Source organism: Opisthocomus hoazin, chromosome 7 (assembly GCF_030867145.1).
Source record: "Opisthocomus hoazin isolate bOpiHoa1 chromosome 7, bOpiHoa1.hap1, whole genome shotgun sequence".
NCBI lineage: Eukaryota > Metazoa > Chordata > Aves > Opisthocomiformes > Opisthocomidae > Opisthocomus > Opisthocomus hoazin.
In genome coordinates, this window is record NC_134420.1 from 3,831,289 (window position 1) to 3,851,570 (window position 20,282).

Genomic DNA, 20,282 nt, shown 5'->3' on the forward strand with positions numbered 1-20,282 from the left:
CTTTTTTTAAAAGAAATAGCTAAAACAGCTAAAGACCGCTGGATTGACGTTGGCATCACTCGCACCCTGTCCACCGTAGCTGGGAGTTTTTATGTCTGTTACATCGCAGCTGACATCAGATCCCTGTGAAAAATAAAAGCCAGGAAAGCACACACCAGGTTTTGTATTAGCTGAGAACATAAATTTGTGCTAAGAACATAAATTAAGACAAGTGAAGGCACCTGACACCACTCAGGTATTTCAACCTTACCCCCTATTTACGGGCTGTTTATTGCCTGGTCAGGTGGTTTAGCCATGGGGCCCATAAAAGAAAGGGACCAGGAGATGGGGCTGGTTTTCACCCCTTCTGTGGGAAGAGCTGGGGTCAGAGCTCCAGGGCTGGAAGTCTCATCCTTTCCTTGCACTGCTTAAGGGTAAGGATTTTTAATTTCAGCCTATTTTGCTTGAATACATTTGTTGTTTGTTTCTTCTCTTCCTCCAAGCTGTCTGGTGCTAGGTCATGTCATCCTCCTTTACCTTAGAACAGAGGCCACCAGGGCAAACAGTGGGGCTGGGGTTTTAGTTCAGCGTAGATGTAAGGATAGTAGAAATCTTGCAGCAATTTCCATTGAGCCTGAAAGCTTACTTTTTAGCATAACCCATTGATTTTCTTTTTTTTCCACTGTTAAATAAAAGATAAAGGAAGTTTTCTATCCAGAGGATACTCCATCAGACAGCAAAAATCCTGCCTAGTTAACCACAACAACAAGTGCTATGAAGAAGAGCTTTCAGAGATTGGAAAGGCAAAACTAGTGCTCAGAAACAAATAGAAGCCAAGGCGTGACTGTGGATGCTTCACTGTCCCGAAAGGGAGACAGAGGAACCTACTAATAAGGATATCAGTGTTGCTGTCCCATGGGACTGTGACAATATTTCGTTAGACTTGCTCACTTTGAGTGCTGAAAACACAAGTTTTATCTAATTATTTGAGACTCTTGGGTTTATTAAAGAGGAAGCTTTATCCCTGAACTGAAAATGCAGGCTCAAAGAAAACCTCCCACTCAATAAAACCAACTCGTTCTGGTTGGTTTGGGTTTTAAGCCTAAGAGCCGTTGAACGCTGGGGGTTGTAACGCTGCCTTACTCAGAGCAACGAGGAAAAGCAGCCCCGTTGGTAGTCTTGGTGCTTCTCAGGGGAGCTGTGCAGGTTAGTTTGGGGTGGGAAGCCTGGCAGGACGCTGCACAGCCGAGAGGAGGCAAGCGCTGGTTCTCTACAGTGCATCGAGAGCGATGGCGCACTGAGCCCATCCAGAGATCTCGGCACCATTCTCAGAAAGCACTCGTGGGCATCTGTCACCCACAGCAGCATTCACGGGGCACTGAGGCAAGCGAAGATGTAGGCAACTGGCTGACAGTGGCTTACAGTAATGAAAAGCAGAAATGCTCAAAGAGGGAAACCACCCTGTCGCCAGCAGGTCAGCTGTCGCTATTTTTACACAGGACAGTTTCTGTTTCCTGACTGATCTCATATGCTTCCTGGATATATGATAATCCTTATTTTTCTTCTATAGTCCTTTCTATTTCACATTAATTATTTTTCCATGATTGCTTCCCAACAAAACCTTAAAAAAAATTCGATTTGCCGAAGTGAAATTTATGGGCACAGATAAAAACCATTTTACATTCAGGAAAAGTATACACATTCTAGGTGGTAAGACACAGTGGAATGATATTGCTAGCAGATAATCTGATTTTTTAAATAAACCAACCCCATGCAGCTCCATGTATTATCTGATTCTAATAATGCATATTAACACATCAGTAACGCATTGTAAACGTTGTGTGGAGTGATGGCTAAAGGAGTTGTCCAGTAGATCGGGGGTGTTGGATCTGCACAAGCTCTGTGAGGTGTAAAACCCTGCTGCTGCTTTTCTTTGGGAGTGTACATTGCTCTAATCCTGACTTCAATTATGATTTGCCTCTTTTAATTACTGCCTAAGCTAGTAGGTATTGTCCCAACCTATATTTTGGTGATATGAATTTGGTAAGGGTTGGATATTTGTACTGTTATATGTACCTAACTATTAAATTCAGAGGCAAACATTAGAACAACAATATCTATGCAACAGGGCTAGTAAAGGGCAGGATTTAATCAACCGTTTCTAATATGTTTGGAGTCCTTCAATATAAATAGCATTTTCCTTATAATAAGGATACTTACAGCTTCAATGTACGAACATGTGAATTTGGGTCTGTTTGTAGTTTTCAGCTAGAAAAGCCAAAGGCCACAGCTGACATCTAAGGTTCACAGAAGGAAAGGGTTATTCGAGTGCCAATTAGCAGTAATGCGATTTTAAAAGCTGTAGACTCAGGTAGAAGGAGCTCACTGGAGAATATGTTTCCAGATTGCAATGGAAATAACACCCAATATTTAGTAGAGAAATGTTATTACAAGCTTGGAATACTGCCAGACTGTATTTGAGTTCTTATATTGCTACATTAAGAAAGATTTTGATTGCCTGTGTTTTTATCAGTGCTTTGTTGACCACAGTAAGGTTTCTCACGCTGTTGTGCAAACACAAGGGAGCCAGAGCCCCAAGAGCCTTAGTTAATTAGGGTTTTTTTCTAGCTGGCATAAAGAGATGAGTTCAGGCTAAGATGATACATGCAGTAGTTCATATTTTACCAGAAATGGTAATACACTCTGTGTGCCAGGGAATAATAATTGATCTTGAACTCGAGTGTAAAGCTACTAACGCTTATTAGGCTGGGACATGTGGAGGCCAATGTGTTCAACGCAGATGAACGTGTACCTTTGACTAGTAACAACATTAACAATAATGCTACAACTAGTACAAATGCAAATGAGCACATCATTATGTAGTGCCATGCGGGTTAAATGAACATGCACTGCTGAAGAAAATTAGTAAGCGGGTGAGCTAGGGCATGGCACACTTCAGGAGAAGATGGCCAGCAGACCTGAGAAACGTCACCTGGGGAGAGGACTGCTCTTGCCTGCTGTTTCTCAGTATGGCAGGCAGAGGAACATTAGCTGATGGTGCACAAAAGTGTGCTTACCTTTGTATTAGGGAGATGGTAACTTGGCTCTTCTTGGTTTCTGTCATGAAATATGAGAGCTCTGGTAATGGTTGTTGAGAGGATGAACCTGCCCATGAAGCAAATAGCTGCTCCTTGGCTCTGGATCGGGCAGTTGGCAGCTGCCTTGCTTCCAAGGTTTCAGCAAATGGCGATTCCTGTCCAAGATTCAACAAAACACCTAACACAGTTTTAAGAATATCTTTGTCCTTCTGCTGACCTACCTGAAGTTTAGTTTGTCATATGTTTTGCTTTCAAAGAAAGGCCATTAATTATTGGTGCTAGGCATGTGCACTCTAGGCTTCATTCCAGAAAACCCAGACCTTTAATTTAAGATCTATTATATTAAATGCTGGACTGTGGACCTTCCTTACAAAATCAACATGAATTCACTTTCACTTACAGCAACTACTTGTCATAGATCACTGTAGTTCTAAGTATGATCCAAAATATTCTCTAGCAGAAATACCAACTACAAGGCTGGCCATAAGTGCTGATGAAAAATCCAAGCTATCTGAACAGTCGCAGGTAGGATTGGCTCACCTGACTCTGCTCTCGCAGTGACATTATCCAGCAATGGCCTCCCCATCCTACAGCAGGGGGATCTCCAGCTGTTACAGTGCTACCCGAGGATTTTGTATTAGCCCCCCGCTAGCTGCCGGCACTGCTGGTCTAAATCGTACTCACATGGTGGGCTTCTCTTGCTGACGGACAGGGCAGTGCAGCCACGGCCAGGGTGCACAGGAAGGATGGCAATGCTTCAGCACACGCTGGGTAAACAAAGCTCAAGGGTTCAACCACTCTCGCTGTCACTCTCCTTTATTGTGCCAGAAGTAGGAGATGCGAAATTGGAAGCTACAGATGCTGCAAGAGGAAGCCGGCATGCGGAGGGATGCACGGAGGGCTGTGTTCATCAACAGGAGCTCTCTTCAGATCACAGTGTGAAAACAGGGAGGACAACTGGCAAGAAAAACACAGTTTAAAGCAGTCACCCAAACAGCAGAAACAGCATTGGCGTTTACCAGCAGCATTTTCAACACGAAATGTAAACTGAGGTGTAACTGAGCAGCTGGAGCCGCAGTCTTACACTGGCGCACCCAAGCCAAGTGCTACGCGCAGTCCAAGACCTGTCTTGTTTTCCAAGTTTGACCATCTGACAGCTGTTAACACGAGAAACTGTTCTGTGATTGCAGCACACGCTGCTGCCGGTGCTCTCACAAGGCAAGGAAGCCTTGCCACAAGCTATGAAACACAGCCTACATGGAGGACGGCACAGTCCCGCTCTGCAGGGCGCGGTGGCTCTGCTACTGGATAAACCAGCAGCTGTGAAGTAATTTGCTCACGCGGTAATTCATGCTGAATTTGAACACTAATCAACTACTCCATAGGGCTGTAAAATTACCATGGACTCCTTTTAGGCTAGTGTCATCCTGTCAGCTTAAGATTGTGAGCGTTAATTCTCCAAAGAACGTAACTTTTGAAATTTTTCAGTGCAGAGGAATGATGAGGGCGCAGGGCAGATGCTGGCATCGTTCTTGCTCCTGCCTTGGTGCCTCCAGCACCAGCTCCTGCGTTTGCTTCCTGGCCTGGTCTCTAATCACTGATGCTGTTGAAGCAAAATATTTCTTTATCCAGTTAAAAGGTTCTAATAATTATTCAATGACAGCTTTACTAGGCTTAAAACAGTGAGAAAACTGCTATCAATAATAACTATAAAGCTTTTTACTTGACATTTTCACAACTAGTCTGAGCAAAGGTAATAGTATTTAGCCTCTTTGGCCTCATTGCCAAAACGGGCAAGAAAGCAAATCCTGTAATTTCTCTAAAACTTTTGTAGGCATGGGCTTTGCAAAGCTTTTAAAAGAAAATCAATTAAATAAGATTCTCAGCAATGCCCCAGCTCCTGACTTGGCGTTAGCCTGAAGTTTATTCTTCACTTAGGATTCCTTCTCTGGCAGTGGAGCTTGCCATCTAGATATTTCATTAACCTTGTTCAGCTTTTAATTTTCAGTATGTCTGGCATCTTGTATTTTTGCAGTACGCTGCACTGCCTCAAACATCTAGAACGCAAAATCTGCAATTCAACAGTGAAAACACTGACCTGGGAAGTTGTGTGAGCCCTGCTCCCTGAGGACCATCTTTTTTTTACGGTGGGAATTCTGCTAGAAGTTAGTGGTCAGCCAAAACGGGTGTAGCCATCCCCTGGGCTTGGAGCTGAGCAGTAGGCACAGCTTGGAGGAGGAAGATGGGGACACTGATGGCCACTTGGCCATCCTCTGTCACCTGCAGAAGGAGAAGAGGTGAAGGCATCTGACTGCCCAGCTGTGTGATTTTTCCACTTTTCGGAGCCTTTATGGAGCAGGTCAGCACCACGCCTCATCTGAAGGCCAACAGGGAGGTGTCTGTAACTCTGGAGTGCCACAGTCTCTTTTTAGGTAAGCGTATAGATGGATGGCTGCCCTGCGAGCAAGCCAGCTTGAATGCAAGAGGTAGTGGCAGCTCCCCTTCCTGCAGGCAGAGCCCCTGCCTCTCATTTTCAGCGGGCTTAGATAATGGAAACAGCTGAAACGGCTAGATTTTTTGGCTACTTAACAGTAACTGTCAAATTAATTTTGGCCAATTTAGAAAATGGCCATTAAACTCTGATTTTGTGGAAAGCTGAACTAGACCACCACGCACCTCTTTTTAACATTCCCTCGCCGCCTGCAAGGCACTTTTCCAGGCAGTCGAAGATCCATCGCCCCTTTTCTGGCTGAGCTTTCCAGATTCTGGGACAAATGTGTCAAGTAAAGCTATCTTGATCAATTCAAATTCCCTTTCTGGAAGCCATCCAAGGCAGTACTCTGTACACTTAGCATGGCACCGCTGAGATCGATTTTTGTTCTTTTCCTCTTTCCATGGACCAGTATATCAATTTCCCTTTTGCCAACTAACTTTACAGCAGCCTCTGTAAATCAGGGTAGAAGCGCTGTGCTCAACATGAGGAGAATTTGAGGAAGCTTCTTCAGGAAAATAAGCACCAAGTGTGTTGATAATTAAAGATATGGATAAGCACGCAATAACATGCCCACTTTACTGCAGCCTGAACCCTGACAGCTCCACTGTATCCCTGTGTCATGTAGAAAGCCTGTGGCAAGGTGAAGACTAGCTGCAGGAGGTGGCAGCAGTCCTTGAACTTCATAGCACAAGGAGCTGACTTGCTGGTTGGGTGAACTGTGGGGTGTACTGCAAAAGCTCCTGTTGGAGACTGAAGTGTCTCAGAAAATCATGGGTGGCTCGCAGTCTGCGTTTGCAAAAGCAGTCCTCTAAAAGTAGGTGCTTTGGATAAATAACCTTGGTAACTAGCATTGGCTCTACTTGCTGGAAAAGGGACTTAAAAGCTAGAATATGCTGAGGTGATTGTGCCAGTCAATGTCCCAGGTTCAGGAAAAACTGCAGAAGATGTGCAGACCACAAGCGATATAAAATTTTGCTGGTATGCATTTTGCCTAAGCCAAACTACCCCTTCAGAGGACCTTCTCTGGGCTTCGTTTTGTCATTTCCCCTGCCTCCCACTCCCCTTCCTTGGTTAAAAGTCCAAAAACAGTTAGGTTGATTCTTGCTATTGAAAATCTAGGCAAAATTAACAAGTTAGTAATGGCCCATTGCACATAAAAACCTAGCAGAATACTGCACGGCTTCAAGGCTTTATATAAAATAAATTGGATGCAGGCACATTCTTCACCATCCCCTTCAGCCTGCCATCTGTGCAGCCTAAAAATAAAGCAGCAGCTTAAGGAGAGGTTTGATAAAATGCATCCGAGAAATGCATTGGTAAAGCTCTGCCAGGCTCTGGAAATGCCTTTCAGATGCTGACCCTGGGTGCTGCGGAGGAGCTCATCGGCTCACCAGTCTCTCGGCCAGCCTCGGCACGACCTGCTCCACGGGCAGGGTAACTCCGTCGCCGTGGGAGAGATGCTGGCTGGCGACGTCGCATTAGCCAAGAGCTCTTTTTCCGTGAGAGCAAAGTTGCTGCCAAACTGGCAGGCAAGGCAGAGCCAATTCAGAAAATTTATTCACAGTGAGTAAAAAGGAGGCAATTAGCTACCTCATTAACATGAGAAGATCCTCGGGCACAAAGCGGGACTAACGTATGCACGTAGGGAAGTGCCATCGGTTTGTATGACACGAAGCTCCTCATCCCCTCCACCACCAGCCGCTGCTGCCCTGCAGCGGGGGATTTAATGCTTCTGCTGCAGCAACGCGGGGCAGTTGGGGGTGGATCGGGGCTGTGGGGATTTCTCCACCTCCCACAAAACCACTTTTCAAACTATCTCCTTCTCTCATTATTGTTGCTAGCAATTATTACAGAAATAGACAAAATATTACAAAAGACTATAAAATAGCTATATATATAAAAATACTTTCTTGAGTGTTCTTACTATGTCCTTATTTATAATTAATTTAGACGAATGACACTCAGAAGTGTAAAAACGCCAATCGATTAGACAGAGAATAGAACTGGTGCTGCTTCTGTCAGCTGAAGCCCCAGCGCGCTCAGGACCGACAACGGGATTGCATTAAGCAGCAAGGTGAGGAATTCAAGGTGCCGGGAAAGTAAATGGCTCGCCCGAAGTCAGGCAGTGAATCGGTAAGACACCCATTAACAGAAATTAAGGGGCTTGCTGGCTGCTCGCATTAGTTACCCATGGGGAGGGCTGAGCCAGCCCTTCTGATGCTAAATGCAGATGGTTTGGGGTGGCTTTTTCCAGCAGCGTTTCGGATAACTTGAGCAATTACTGCTGATGAAGAAGAGTGATCTTAAAGCTTCAAGACTTGAATACATCTAATTCCATAGTAGTAATAGCACAGTCATAACACCGCTGCCTAAATATGCTTGACAAGGTATTAAATCAATCTAGTATAGCACAGCTTGCCACCCTGTGATAGTGAGATTAGTGGTTTGAATTAGAGACGAAACTTTCCCCATTAGGTGAGGCAATCCATGAATAAACTCCCAAGACTTAATGCTCCCAACACTGCTGGCAGTGTCACCTAATTTGTCCTTCCACTGACTCCACTCCTCCCCATCTTACTCCCGGACACAGGAGGTGGGCTCAGGGCTGCAGTTATTGTCCCCACGGTGCTGTTTATGAGGATGACCTGCAGCGCGGTCATGCACAGTGCTATTTCTTTGTCTCATTTGAGTTTCCCCCTCCCTACTGGCAGCTCATTTCTTGCCAGGCAAGGGACCTGTGGCAACCTCCCCGGGGCCCCTTTTCCTTTTGGCCAGCTCTGGTGGCAGCAGTCCCCTTGTCCCCAGACCTTGCAGCTGTACCCCACACGGCTTCACCCAGAAAACATCAGCAGGGCTTAGCGCGGCAGCCACCCCATGCACAGCACCGCCCCGTCCATCAAGCCCAGGGAGGGCTCGGGCACTGCTGTCTCCCACCCATGGGCTCATCGCCCGCACCAGAACCCTCAAACCTGCCTTGAGCCCCGTGGAGCTTTGACACCGCCACCCTCGAGTGCAGAAAGCCTACCTGTATGCACGCATTTTCTCCTCAAGTCGCTTGTTTTTCAGTTCTCTGCTAAAGCCACGACTCTCCCGTGCTGTGTTTTAGGACTCGCAGCAGTGAGCTCTGGATTTCCTGCTAATGTAGCAGCCTCAAAGAATAATTAGAAACACGGTGTTAGGATTTTCTTTCTTAGCGTTTCCAGCAGTGCTTCATCAAGTGGCAGATTCTCAGAGAAGTTCAGGCTTAGAAACTGTGAGATAGGGGCTTGCTTTGCCAGGAAGGCAGGATGCCCTGCTGCGGCCAAGGCTCCAGGAGCAATGCCTTGGGAAGCACCAGCCCTCAGCATCCCCGCCAGGAACAGGAGCAGAACAGCTTTAGGGTGATGGAAAAGTTTATTTCACCGTAAGCGAGGGCTGTGTTCTCAAGAGCACACCATGTCCTGCAGCCATCAGTGTTCCCAAAAGCCAGGAGCAACTCTTCACACTAAAACCACAGCTCGCTGCTGTTTTTAGCAGAAGTAACCAGCACATCAAACAAAAGACAAAACAGATCCTGGTGCTGTAGTTGTTTTTTGTTGTTTTTTTTTTTTTTTAAAAAAAAAGGAAAAAAGGCATCTCTCCTTTAAGTTCACCCAAAAGTCTATTTTTGATCTATTTCCACATGGGAGTAGGTGTAATAGACAAACAAAGCAAGTGGGTTTCTGCAGAAGGGAAGTACAGGGAAGGCAGCAGCAACCTAGAGGAACGTAGGTGCCCTTCGCGCCGAGCAGCAGCTCTCCGTAGGAAGTCAGATTCATTGTATGCAAGCTGGTCCCAGACAACCTTGAGACAAGATGAATTATCCGGAACAGACTGACAAAGCGATTTAAAAATACAGAAGTATTCCATGCAAATGGTTCAAAAAGTTTATTGAATATTTAATTTACAAAAATCATATCCCTATGAGGTGTTCTATGCAAAATTGGATAAAATAAACTGCATATAAAACCCAACCCTAGTAATGCAAATACAACACAGAAATGCGACCATGGAAAGGAAAAAAAAAAAAAAATCATGACACACATCTCACATTCATTAAGGATTGTCCCAACCATCCAAGAATTGGTTCACCATGATGCCTTCTTCCCAGATAGGTTTTACCGTTTTATGCAGGTCTTCTATATTCCATTGGTCCAAGTTTACAGTTCATAAACATTCTTAGCGTTCTTTCTTAGCCACTACACCAGTTCTGCCACTCCCGTTTTGCTCAGAAGGTGGAAACAGACAGCACACACACGGAACACGTGCACCGTTAGCTGCAGCTCGCTATCTTTGGTAGGGACCCTAAATTTGCAGTGAAGTCAGCATTCTAGAATGACAAGAGTTTCAGTTTTAGTTTTGGCAAAGAACAGGCTTATTTTTGTTGTTTAGTAGAAAGTTAGTGGCAGTTTCTGTTGAATGTACAAAAAGTCTAGTGGTCTCTTGTACGGTTTAAAAACAGAGATCATTTATATGGGTTTTAAATCTAATTACTTGTGCTAACATTCCTTGACTCAAATATGGTTACATAAAATGGCATCACTGCACAGCAGGCCGTTCCTGGAACACAGACAGGATGTACTGCACGCAGGACACAACTGCGACGCCCTCCTCCCTTCCGTCTCCCCTTTAAAGCACTGAACCTGTTCCTGCAGGTAGTCAGTCACACAGATCTGGATGCCAGCTTCCTGTGGAGCAAGTAGGAATCACGCCGAGTGACTCAACACTTGTGTACTAACTTTGTCAAGTTTTCCTGGGAAAGAGGAGGGCAAAACAAAAAAGGTGAAGAAACTTGGGACAATCAGTGCTAGAGTGTTTGCAGCCCTCTTCTGGGATAACGCGGGCAGGAGAAGCGGGAGGAAAAATTAAAAAAAAAAAAAAAAAAAAAAATATATCAATGCAAGAGCCAAGGAACCTCACTTTAAAAGAGAAGGAAAAAGTAACCAGACTGTTTCCTTCAGAACATTAATATTCCATAAATATTGGACAGTATTTGATTAACTGCCATTAGCTGCAACTTTCAAGCAGTCTCTTTGCTTTTTCACGCACTTCTGAAAGAAAAAGAAAAAATTATGCACCTCCCCATTCCTCCCCGCCCCTGCTTAGTGGAAATGCAAATAACCTGCATAGCCATGATTTTCTTAGCTGAAAACATTTAGTGGAAGACTAACTAGACTTAAACACTAAGTAAATCTGCTCACTTATGAGTAAAACATGCAATATTACGACAGACAGCTAATTGTCCTCGAAAAGGCTTTTTATGACAATTCCTAATTTGGCAGAGAAGAAACGTTTCCAAATGCATGAAAATCATTTAAGAGCCTTCGTGAAGAACATAGTAGTTACAATATATTAGCGATTTCTGTGGCATAAACATTTTAAAAAGCATCAGCAAAGTATTAAATATAAAAGCAATATGTATATACCCCTCCATCCTCAGAAAAGCATCATGATTTGTAGTGTATTAAGTCAGATTTATTGACCGGGGAATTAAGGCATAACCAGCAGACAATAGTCCTTATTGTCTCAGCTCCACATAATTGGCGGGGAACAGCCCGTATCGGCCTTTGCAGACACCCCTCCACCAGCCGTCATCGATCATTTCTATGTTTGTGATGATGTCATCCGGATCAAAGGAAATCTCGTCATCACCGGCTGGAGAGAGAGTTGAAGAGGCTCAGTATTCGCACAGGAACCCACCACCCATCGACCCGCCACTGCTAAAAGAACAGAGACACCCACCCCCTCTCTCGCTCCCGTCAGGGCACTCGGAACGGGGCACCGGGTACAGACACATCAGTACAGACGGACACTTGCTTGTCCTCCGGAGCGAGAGGCAGCCGGCGCTTACCTACTGCATTTTGGGCGAATTTCTAACTTGGAGCAACAACTGCTACCTAACACACCGAGAACCACTTTACGTTCCTGCTCTCCCCCCAGAATTACCCAGGCAAGATGCTAAACACCTACGTATGCCAAGGGTCTAAGGAGAGTGTTAACACTTGGTTAACACAGATTTTTGAGAACTCCCACCAGAGCTCCAGAAACAGTGGGCAGTAGTTTTCAGAAGGGTCTCAATGCTATTGCTAAATCACTACATTCCTAATTCTTCATATCTTCATTTCACCTATTACTAGAAGACACTACAAGCTGAAAGGCAAAGGAAAAATCCAGACTCCTCTGCGCAGAACAGAGTTTTCAAAGGCAGGGTTAAAAACCAGAGCTTGGCTTACCGGCTTGATAATCATAAAGGGCTATGGCTGTGATTCCAAGTTCATTTTCATATTCATCATAAGCATTTTCTTCTAGAGAGAGAAAAGCAGCAGTTAAAAGCACGAGCACACTACCTATCACGCCGAGCTCTTTCCTGTGGTGCTCCTCTAACTCTGCTGCTAACCCACACGGGAAGCAGGGAACAAACTATGCAAGTTTTTCGCAGTGCGGACGTACCTTCAGAAATGGATTTTTTTCCAAATCACACACAATTAAAGCCTGGAAGGAAGCGTTCACAAGTAGGCATTTCAGACAGTATAAAATAAAAATGATAAGCCTTCCAACACTTCTGTAAAATGTGACAGGACAACCGAGCCCAGTGCGTAAGAGACTATTTAATACCTCGTTAAGGGTGTATTCTGGGGGGGGGAGGAAGGGGGCCTGCTTAAAATTTCCAGGTTTTCACACCAGAGCAAGCAGGGTCATTCTCCAGCCCTCATTTAGTAACCAGAAGAGATGAGAAAAAGGGGAATTCCAAAGAACCTTATTCTTTCCATTGCATTCCATTCAGACATCCTTGCTCCACTCCCTCACAGACACAGAACACACCACATCGATCTCGAAACCCAAGAACTGTTGACAGAACTTTTCGCTTGGCAGGCCAGCACTGGCTCAGCACACATTTAATCTCCGTGTCTCTGCTGTCTTCTCCAGTTGAGCTCCCTTACACAGGGTGGAAACGGTTACCCCTACATTTCTTTTTCAACTGACACTCTAGAGAGCACTGTAATTATTCCAACATCAGCTCACCAAAGTTAAGTAATTTCAACCTTACTCTCGCCCAATCTTAATTTCCTAATTAAAGTTTGTTGGTGGAGAATCTAAAAAGTCTCATCAGACTAAGACTTTAGAAAACTAGGACGAGCACGCCACGGGCACAACCATTCATTAAGTTACTGCCCAAGGAAATAATCTTTATCTGAAAGGTTTTTGTATCAGAAACACACACTCTACCTGCTTGGTAATGGTCTCCTGCCCCTGCCACTTCATAGACAGTCTCTGGTTCATACTCTGCCTCTCGCCGACTCACTGCTTCTTGGTAGTCCGACTCTGCAGCTTTGTAGCCGGCCTCTGGTTCGTGCGCAGCAGAATACGTTGCGCTGGAATTCTTGTAGGAGGTAGACTCTGCCTCGTAGGAAACTGCATCCTGCAGAAATACAGGTGAGGTTCCTCAGGGGTTCGTCAAAAGGCTCCTGCGCTTAGGCTCAAAACCCGGGTACTGAAAGCGATTCTAACAAACCTCGTAGACCGGGCTGGAGGGGGCCTTCTGCTCAGCCGGCTGCGTGGTAGGAGATGGCGGTGGAGTTTGTTTTTTGGCTTTGGCTTGTTCCTGAATTGAAGAGAAAGAAAAACTTCAGTGCGGTTTAATCACTGATGTCATGACACTGAACAAGAAAAAAACCTTCCAATAAGACAGACCAGACAGACGGCACATTCTGAAATAAACTGATGTGAGCAAGGAGCAGAAGATGACCAGAGCGGCTGGATCCTTAGACCTGCCTGAAGGTTTAGACTGGCGGTAAAGCCTCGGAAACACAGCAAAGCATCTGAGAACAAAGTGAAGACACAAAACCCGCACAGTATGTGTGCATACGTGTGTCTGAAAACAAAGTACCCAATGTTCTTTGGCACGTTTCCATAGGAGCTGCAGGGCTTCTGTGTCCAATATATCCATTCTGTTCATTAGCTGGCTGGGCCTCATATCCCATTTTAGCATAACTTTAAAGAACCTGAAGCCTGCACGTGCTAATTATACAACCGATATATCATCTTTGATGAGAAATGATCCTGCAAGCTCCTGCAGGTCTGCAAAACACCTGCCAAAGCAAAAGGCTGAACAGCTCAGACAAAATTAAGTCCTATATAGTGACAATGAGGGGAATTCAAACGTTCAGGTTGCATGGGGTAGAAATAAGAGCAGTACTGCTACTGTATTCTGCGACACAAGGAACGTGGATCTGAATCAAGTGTTCTGGCACTGAGGCACTTTGTGCTGTGCCATCCCACCTGTAAATCGGCGGGCAAATCCACAATGATCATTAGAAAGCCATTCATTAGGCAGCCAGGACATCGTAGCACAAGAATGCTATGTTGCTTGCATGACTTCAAAAAAAAAAAAAAGACCATAAGATAGCTATTTCATTTTGCCTTTCTCTACTACAGGGAAAAATAAAACTGTGGACCTAGGGCTAAACTTTCTTCTTTATTGCAAAACGAAGAGAATCCGTGTTACAGGAGACTCTGCACCGTGGCTGTTTAAGTCCATCAAGCCATAACTCCCCAAAGGATTCTCAGGAGAAACTGCAGTCCAGAGATGAAGTGATAAGACTCTGTCACAAAAAAATTCTTCCTTTTCTTTGTCACAGCTCAGAAAAAAAATACATCTAACCAAGCAAAGCACGTCTTGAGAACAGAGCCAGCTTTGAAGGCAATTCAAAGCTCAGTGCTGTGCTTTCTGGAAAAAGTCTGTCCTGATGCAAACAGTCCTCCCCCACTTTTAACTCCTGTGCTGCAGATAAAAAAGCACCAGCAACGTGTTTATCAGAAGTCAAATCTAAGTCTGGGGACAAATGAAGTAGTATCAATCCATTAACAATGTCAAACACAGCAACAGTCTGAATACTTTGTCCTAGGAAAGGGGTCTCTGCAATCCCGCCTCCAGCGCAGGACAGCCGCAGCGCAATGGCCGTGAAACATTTAAGTTGCACGGTCCCCCTCAGGCTGGGTTTCCTCCACACTGAAAGGCTCCGCGCGAAAGAGCACCCTGCTTTGTTCTCTGAGCTAGCAGAGGCTCGCTGCATCACCAGGCACCCATCGATTCAAGCCAGCAGCTAAAGAAGAGCTCCCTGAGCACCGTTTGACGACGTGACATATGTGAAAAGCAAAACAGAAACAAGACTACCAGTAAACAGGGTGCTGAAGGAACGCAGTCCATATGCACATCCCCACTGTGGGAGTACGTATGCCCACATACTTACTTAAAGTGAGAGAACTTTCTGTCTCTGCAAGGAAGTTCACTTAAAGAAATAAAGTTCACTGAAGTCCACGTCTGTCCCCAGCCTTAACAGTGTCTGTGGATGGTGTGGCTCACGTCCCTCCCCTTTCACACTCAGCTTGTGAGCGATGGGGCAGCGCAGCCAGTGCCGCTCCAGTGTCACCTTAACCCCATCCTCCCTCCCTCAGTGTCTGCAGAGTCACACCGTTAACCATGGACACGTTCAGTCTGGAAGAACATTAATCATCTGGTTACAGTGAAATTTAAATACCAGCTTTGGGGAAAAAAAAAAAACCTTCAAATGTGTCCAGGCAACACAATCTTTGATGAAGCACAAGAAAAAAATCAAGCGTAACGGCTTGAATTTAACCCACACTTACAGCAAAAATAACAGTAAAGAAAGCAAACCATTTTTGAGAAAGAAAGGGGAAAAAAAAAAGATCTAACAGTTCAATGACTCATGAGAACCTGTGTTACTACATTCAAACCCTTCTGGAGGACTGTTTCCTCAGCAGGAGGAAACCTCAATGAAAAGCTGAAATGGGTAACAAAAGCCCAAATTCACCACCCTCCACCCACGGATCTTACTTCTGAGCATAAGATCACCCAAAACAAATGGCAAGAGAGCTAACGGAGAAGCTGAACTTCTTCCCTCACTCAGCCCAGGCTACCAGCCCAGGCCACGGAAGGGAACACTAAGCAGAAAGCCTGACTACTCTGGCAAGATATGCATGACCAGTCATCTCCTCCTTAATGGTTAAAAAAAGATCATAGAATCATTAAGGTTGGAAAAGACCTCTAAGGTCATCAAGTCCAGCTGTCACCCCAACACCACCAGGCCTGCTAAACCTTGTCCTGAAGTGCCACATCCACACATTTTTTGAACTCCTCCAGGGATGGTGACTCCACCACTTCCCTGGACAGCCTGTTCCAATGTCTGACCGCTCTCTCAGTAAAGAATTTTTTCCTAATGTCCAATCTAAACCTCCCCTGACGCAACTTGAGGCCATTTCCTCTCATCCTATCGCTAATTACTTGGGAGAAGAGACGAACACCCACCTCACTACAACCGCCTTGCAGATAGCTCCAACTGGGTTGGAATAGGAATAGTGTAACGCAGAGCCATTCAGCAACCATAGGATGAAGTGGATTGTTTCAAGCTTGAGATGAGCGAGGCAGACAAACCATTACACAGGTCAGACTGGGAGAACTGAGGAAGTCACTGGAAGGCCAAGAAGGCCAGTACCAAGATGCACAGCACAACGAGAGCCACCAGGACGTTGTCCTGCCTTACCCTAACGACAGCGCTTGGCAGCAGAGGTACCTGGAGAAATGGAAGCACCACTTGGCCAATGCCAACAATGCCAACCAACAATGGGTTGTACCCAAGACCAAGCCCGGACACCAATCTCCTCTCAAAAAAGAAGCATCAGTATTTTCTGTGTCAGCTGTGCAACCTTTCAAAAGATTCACATGGCCACCAGAGCAGAAGTCCCACTTCTCGCCAAGGACTGCAAGACAGCTCATCTGTCAGAGCTGAAGGACACACACATGTGAACTTCAGAGATGCCTGTCCTCCCCACACCTATCACTTAGGGCAACTGCTGCTTCGAGGGAATGGAGGATCTCTCCTAAACCATCCTATACTGTCACCACTCATAAGCCAAGCGGGAAAGCTCTGTCCTCCAAATGGACGACATCTCCAGAGCACCGGCACTTTGCTGCTGCTCCTTGTGAAAATGCAGCTGCTGTGCAATGAAATCACACGGTATTTTACAATACACTGATACCCCCACTTGTAAGACACGGGAACATAAAGGGTATGCTCCCGGAGACACAGCTGCCACCACATGAAGTACTTCTGTGCATACTGAGGAATGTCGACCTGCTCGTAGCAAAGGTGCAGAGCAAACAGCATACATGAAGTACCAAAAAGATCAGCATGTCAGTACGAGGTATCGGAGTCGCCACACGCCTTAGGAGAGAGACACTTTCATGAGGTAGTTGCCCAAGAGGTGAGGCACTGAGTGAAGGATAAATTATCCTGGGATCCTGCAACACAAGAACTCCTACCATCTGAGAGCTGGTAATCGCTCTGTGATAACGAGTCAAGTTTTTTACTTCAGGACATTCACTTTAAGACCCAGGTGTTCAAGGATGGACTGCACTGTTTACAGGGACCAGTCTTTTGTAGAATCCCATAGAAACAACCAAATCAAAGTAAGGAAGTCACAGTCCTCAGCTGAGTAGTGTTGTCTAGCAAGTACCACCAGCATCATCAGGATGACCTAAGAAGCTTCAAACAGGCTAACTCAGAAATCCTTAAACCACCAGACACTTTGTCTGAGAATGAAGCAGAAGCAGTGATGACGGAATGGAGTTACTGCCAGACGAAAATACACACCTCAGAGAAAGACATGAAAGAGCAGGATGGCTGCTGAGAAGCCTGTTTTCCTTTGGGACTGATACTTCTTAGCAATTGTGAGCGGTAACTGGAAGCAAGGGCTGTCCAAAGTGATCTCATGGGTGCAGAATGGCCTTAGTAACAACGCAACACTCGTGATGCTCATCAGCCTATATCATGGTTCTTCCTTATCTGGAGAACTGTAAAAGTATTTACGAAATTAAAACCTGCAAAGATAACAACGCTGCTTGCTGTAAGTCACAAGTCCTAACGTGACCCAGATCCAATGTGCTGACAGAGGAAAACAAGTGCCAAGCAAAGGGAGATCTCTTGAAGGAGGAGTGAAGCTGCACTTTCAAGAGCAATGTACACCTCAAGGGTGTCCCCGGGTTGTGTCCAGAAAGAGCGTTTGCTTCCAGTCTTCGTGACCGCATGAAACAGATCCCAGAGCGCAGGGGCCACAGCTCTTTGACTAGAGTTGCAGTGTTGGTGGCAAGGACAAGGACAGGTGAGGATGAGGAGTGAAAAATCACTTTGTTAGGGAAAGAACCAGGTGCTAGACCTAGATACTGGGGATGCATAAGCTTAATCACACCGAGACATGCTGGGAGCAGCAGACAGTAGCTCAGGAGCAGAGGACAGCCCGGCAATAGCTCGAGGGGCTATGAGGCTACCAGTTGAACAGCTACACCAGAAGAAGGTGGTGACACATGCCGATAGCATTTTGCTGTGCCTCTGAGTGAGCATGTGCTGAGGCATTCAGCTTCTCTTATCTGAAGACCTCCCAGAGCAACTGCACGGACTGGGTGCCTTTCAGTTTTACTGCTCTGAGGAGAGCGGAGCCAAGTGACCCTCCTCAAGGCAATTTTTCTCTGCCTGGCTCAGTGCTGGAGGCCGGTGCCAAAGTTGAGAATGGTGCCAAAGTTGAGAACGACACAGAGCAGTCCAAGCTGACAACAGAGTGGCACCCTGGAGCAGGCTTGCTGACCTCATCACACAGAAGAGAATGAACTCTCAACTTCAGCTCTTTATCTCTTCCTCTGCCAGCTCTAAGAGAGTGGCAGATGCTGTATTAAAGGTGTAACATGTTCTTCTCCAGAACGGTAAAGAAACCCAGATAGTGGCTGGGGGAAGGTATTAAAAGTCCACAAAGTACACAGGGATGAAAGGCTGCATTAGAAGAAATCACTGATATGCAAAGATGAACTACCATTCATCTCGTGATACGTGTATGCAGTGAACGCATGCTCACACTGCACATTTTGAAGCCATAAGGCAAAAGAGGTGATAAGCTGAAAGAAAAGAGGAAACTAAAAAAAGGCAGTAATCACTTTAGATGGAGAGACTGCAGTGTATTTTTCTCGGTTTAGGAGCATCGGAGCTATGTCATCGTAAGCCTACCATGCATTTAGTTTTTTGTATTCGTAAAACAAATTATTCACACCAAGTCTAAATCTGTGATGAATTAGACCATACTGATGGAACAGGACGAACACCACCCCCTTGACATCCTGTAGCAGCACCCTGCTAAGGGGAAGTATCTACCACACCTAAGAAACCAGTCATTGGGTCTGCCCCGTTTGGTGGTAGGCAAAGGACCGAACAGATCTGAGAAGCCATCTGACACTCTGTCCTGGATTCCACATGTCTCACAGAGGATGCTGAGACAAGTCCATATGCAAGAAGATTTATTAGCAGGGTCTACAGCTGCTGGCATACATTAGCTTTAACTATGAAAGATACTTTTGGAGGAAAATAAAAACAGAAGAGGAGAAAGAAAGAGAGAAAAAAGGAGGAGATAGGAAAACCCCATGACTGCCAGCCAGGAAGAGCCGTGACAAGGGTCCCAGACAAGCAGTCCCCTCTGGGAAGGTCTCTTCAGCATAGCAAGTGGAAATAATGAAGATGATGAGGACGACCGTTTCTCCTGTGCATCTCCTTGAGAACTACACACTTTTCACCAGGACCTGCTCAATTTTCCTGCTTGGGACCCTACTGGCATGAGTTGGAGCATGCTGTTTTGGCACCAGTGTTGCATACTGGTTGGCTGTTAAGTCTCAGTGCACATGTATGGCTAAGTAGCACTTATTCAGAATTTAAAAGAGTACTGTCTTTTTGTATCCTATATTTAGTCTTCTCTAGTATAAACTAATATCTGTAAAACAAGAAGTGAAGGAGAAGGGGAAAAGAGGGACTACCTTACACCAGCATCAACTGCTTTCCACTCCCTGCCGTAACAACAGAGTTTACAAGCCTGAGGCCATGAAATCAGACTAACAGCATGGGACCCACAAGGGACACTGCCACCGAGGCTCTGGACAAACCCTGCTGTAGCAGCTTGCACCAAAGGTTACACAGCTACAGAGCACAGGCCCTCAGGATTACTGATGGTAAGGCATCGCCGGCACTGCGGAAGGCAGCAAATGAACAAGACATGAAGGACAAGTTACTGTTAATGCATTTGTCCTTCTATTTCAGCAGCAGTTTCACCAAACATGTAAATTCTACGAAGCAGATATGATGTAGTTTCTGACTCAGCATTTCCTGGAGTTATTTTTGCTTATCAATAACACAGAAATCACGAAGCTTTTAACCACGCCAATGCTAAACTAATCTTAATTCCCAAACCAAGACTCAGTTAATATTTGGAAGATTATTTCCTCTCATCTCATGGGCGTGTGCTATGCCAATGGGTGAGACCACCTCCATCTTCCATAATACCAATTCCAAAATACCAGCATCACCACCTATCACCACAGTATGAAACTTCCTGGACAAGCACTCATATAGAGCCTTTCAGCGACCACGTCTCTCCCCTTACAAGCTCCTCCATGTCCAAGGGGATCTGGTATTACCAAAAGGCAGAAGTACAGTAGGAAAAGGTCAGACTGCAGAGATTAGTGCTCAAGACTAGCACACATATTTTGGGACAGGCTAAATAAAAAAATGATATCTTATTAAATGTTACCCTATCACCCTATCTGATGACTGATGCCCATGTGGTGCATGTTGATAGATGGC

The 20,282-nt window shown here is 45.4% G+C and overlaps 1 protein-coding gene across 3 annotated transcripts in view; it reads right to left on the reverse strand.

The window, feature by feature from the left end:
* Window positions 1–9,462: 9,462 nt before the first annotated feature.
* CTTN (cortactin) overlaps window positions 9,463–20,282 on the reverse strand; it is a 28,209-nt gene continuing 17,389 nt past the window's right edge. For all 3 annotated transcript variants that reach the window (XM_075425942.1, XM_075425940.1, XM_075425941.1), the window contains 4 exons: window positions 13,103–13,192; window positions 12,817–13,009; window positions 11,823–11,894; window positions 9,463–11,244 (listed from right to left, as the gene is read on the reverse strand). In XM_075425942.1, the coding sequence (XP_075282057.1) occupies window positions 11,108–11,244; window positions 11,823–11,894; window positions 12,817–13,009; window positions 13,103–13,192 (492 nt within the window). In that variant the 3' untranslated portion in view covers window positions 9,463–11,107. The remainder of the gene's footprint in view (window positions 11,245–11,822; window positions 11,895–12,816; window positions 13,010–13,102; window positions 13,193–20,282) is intronic.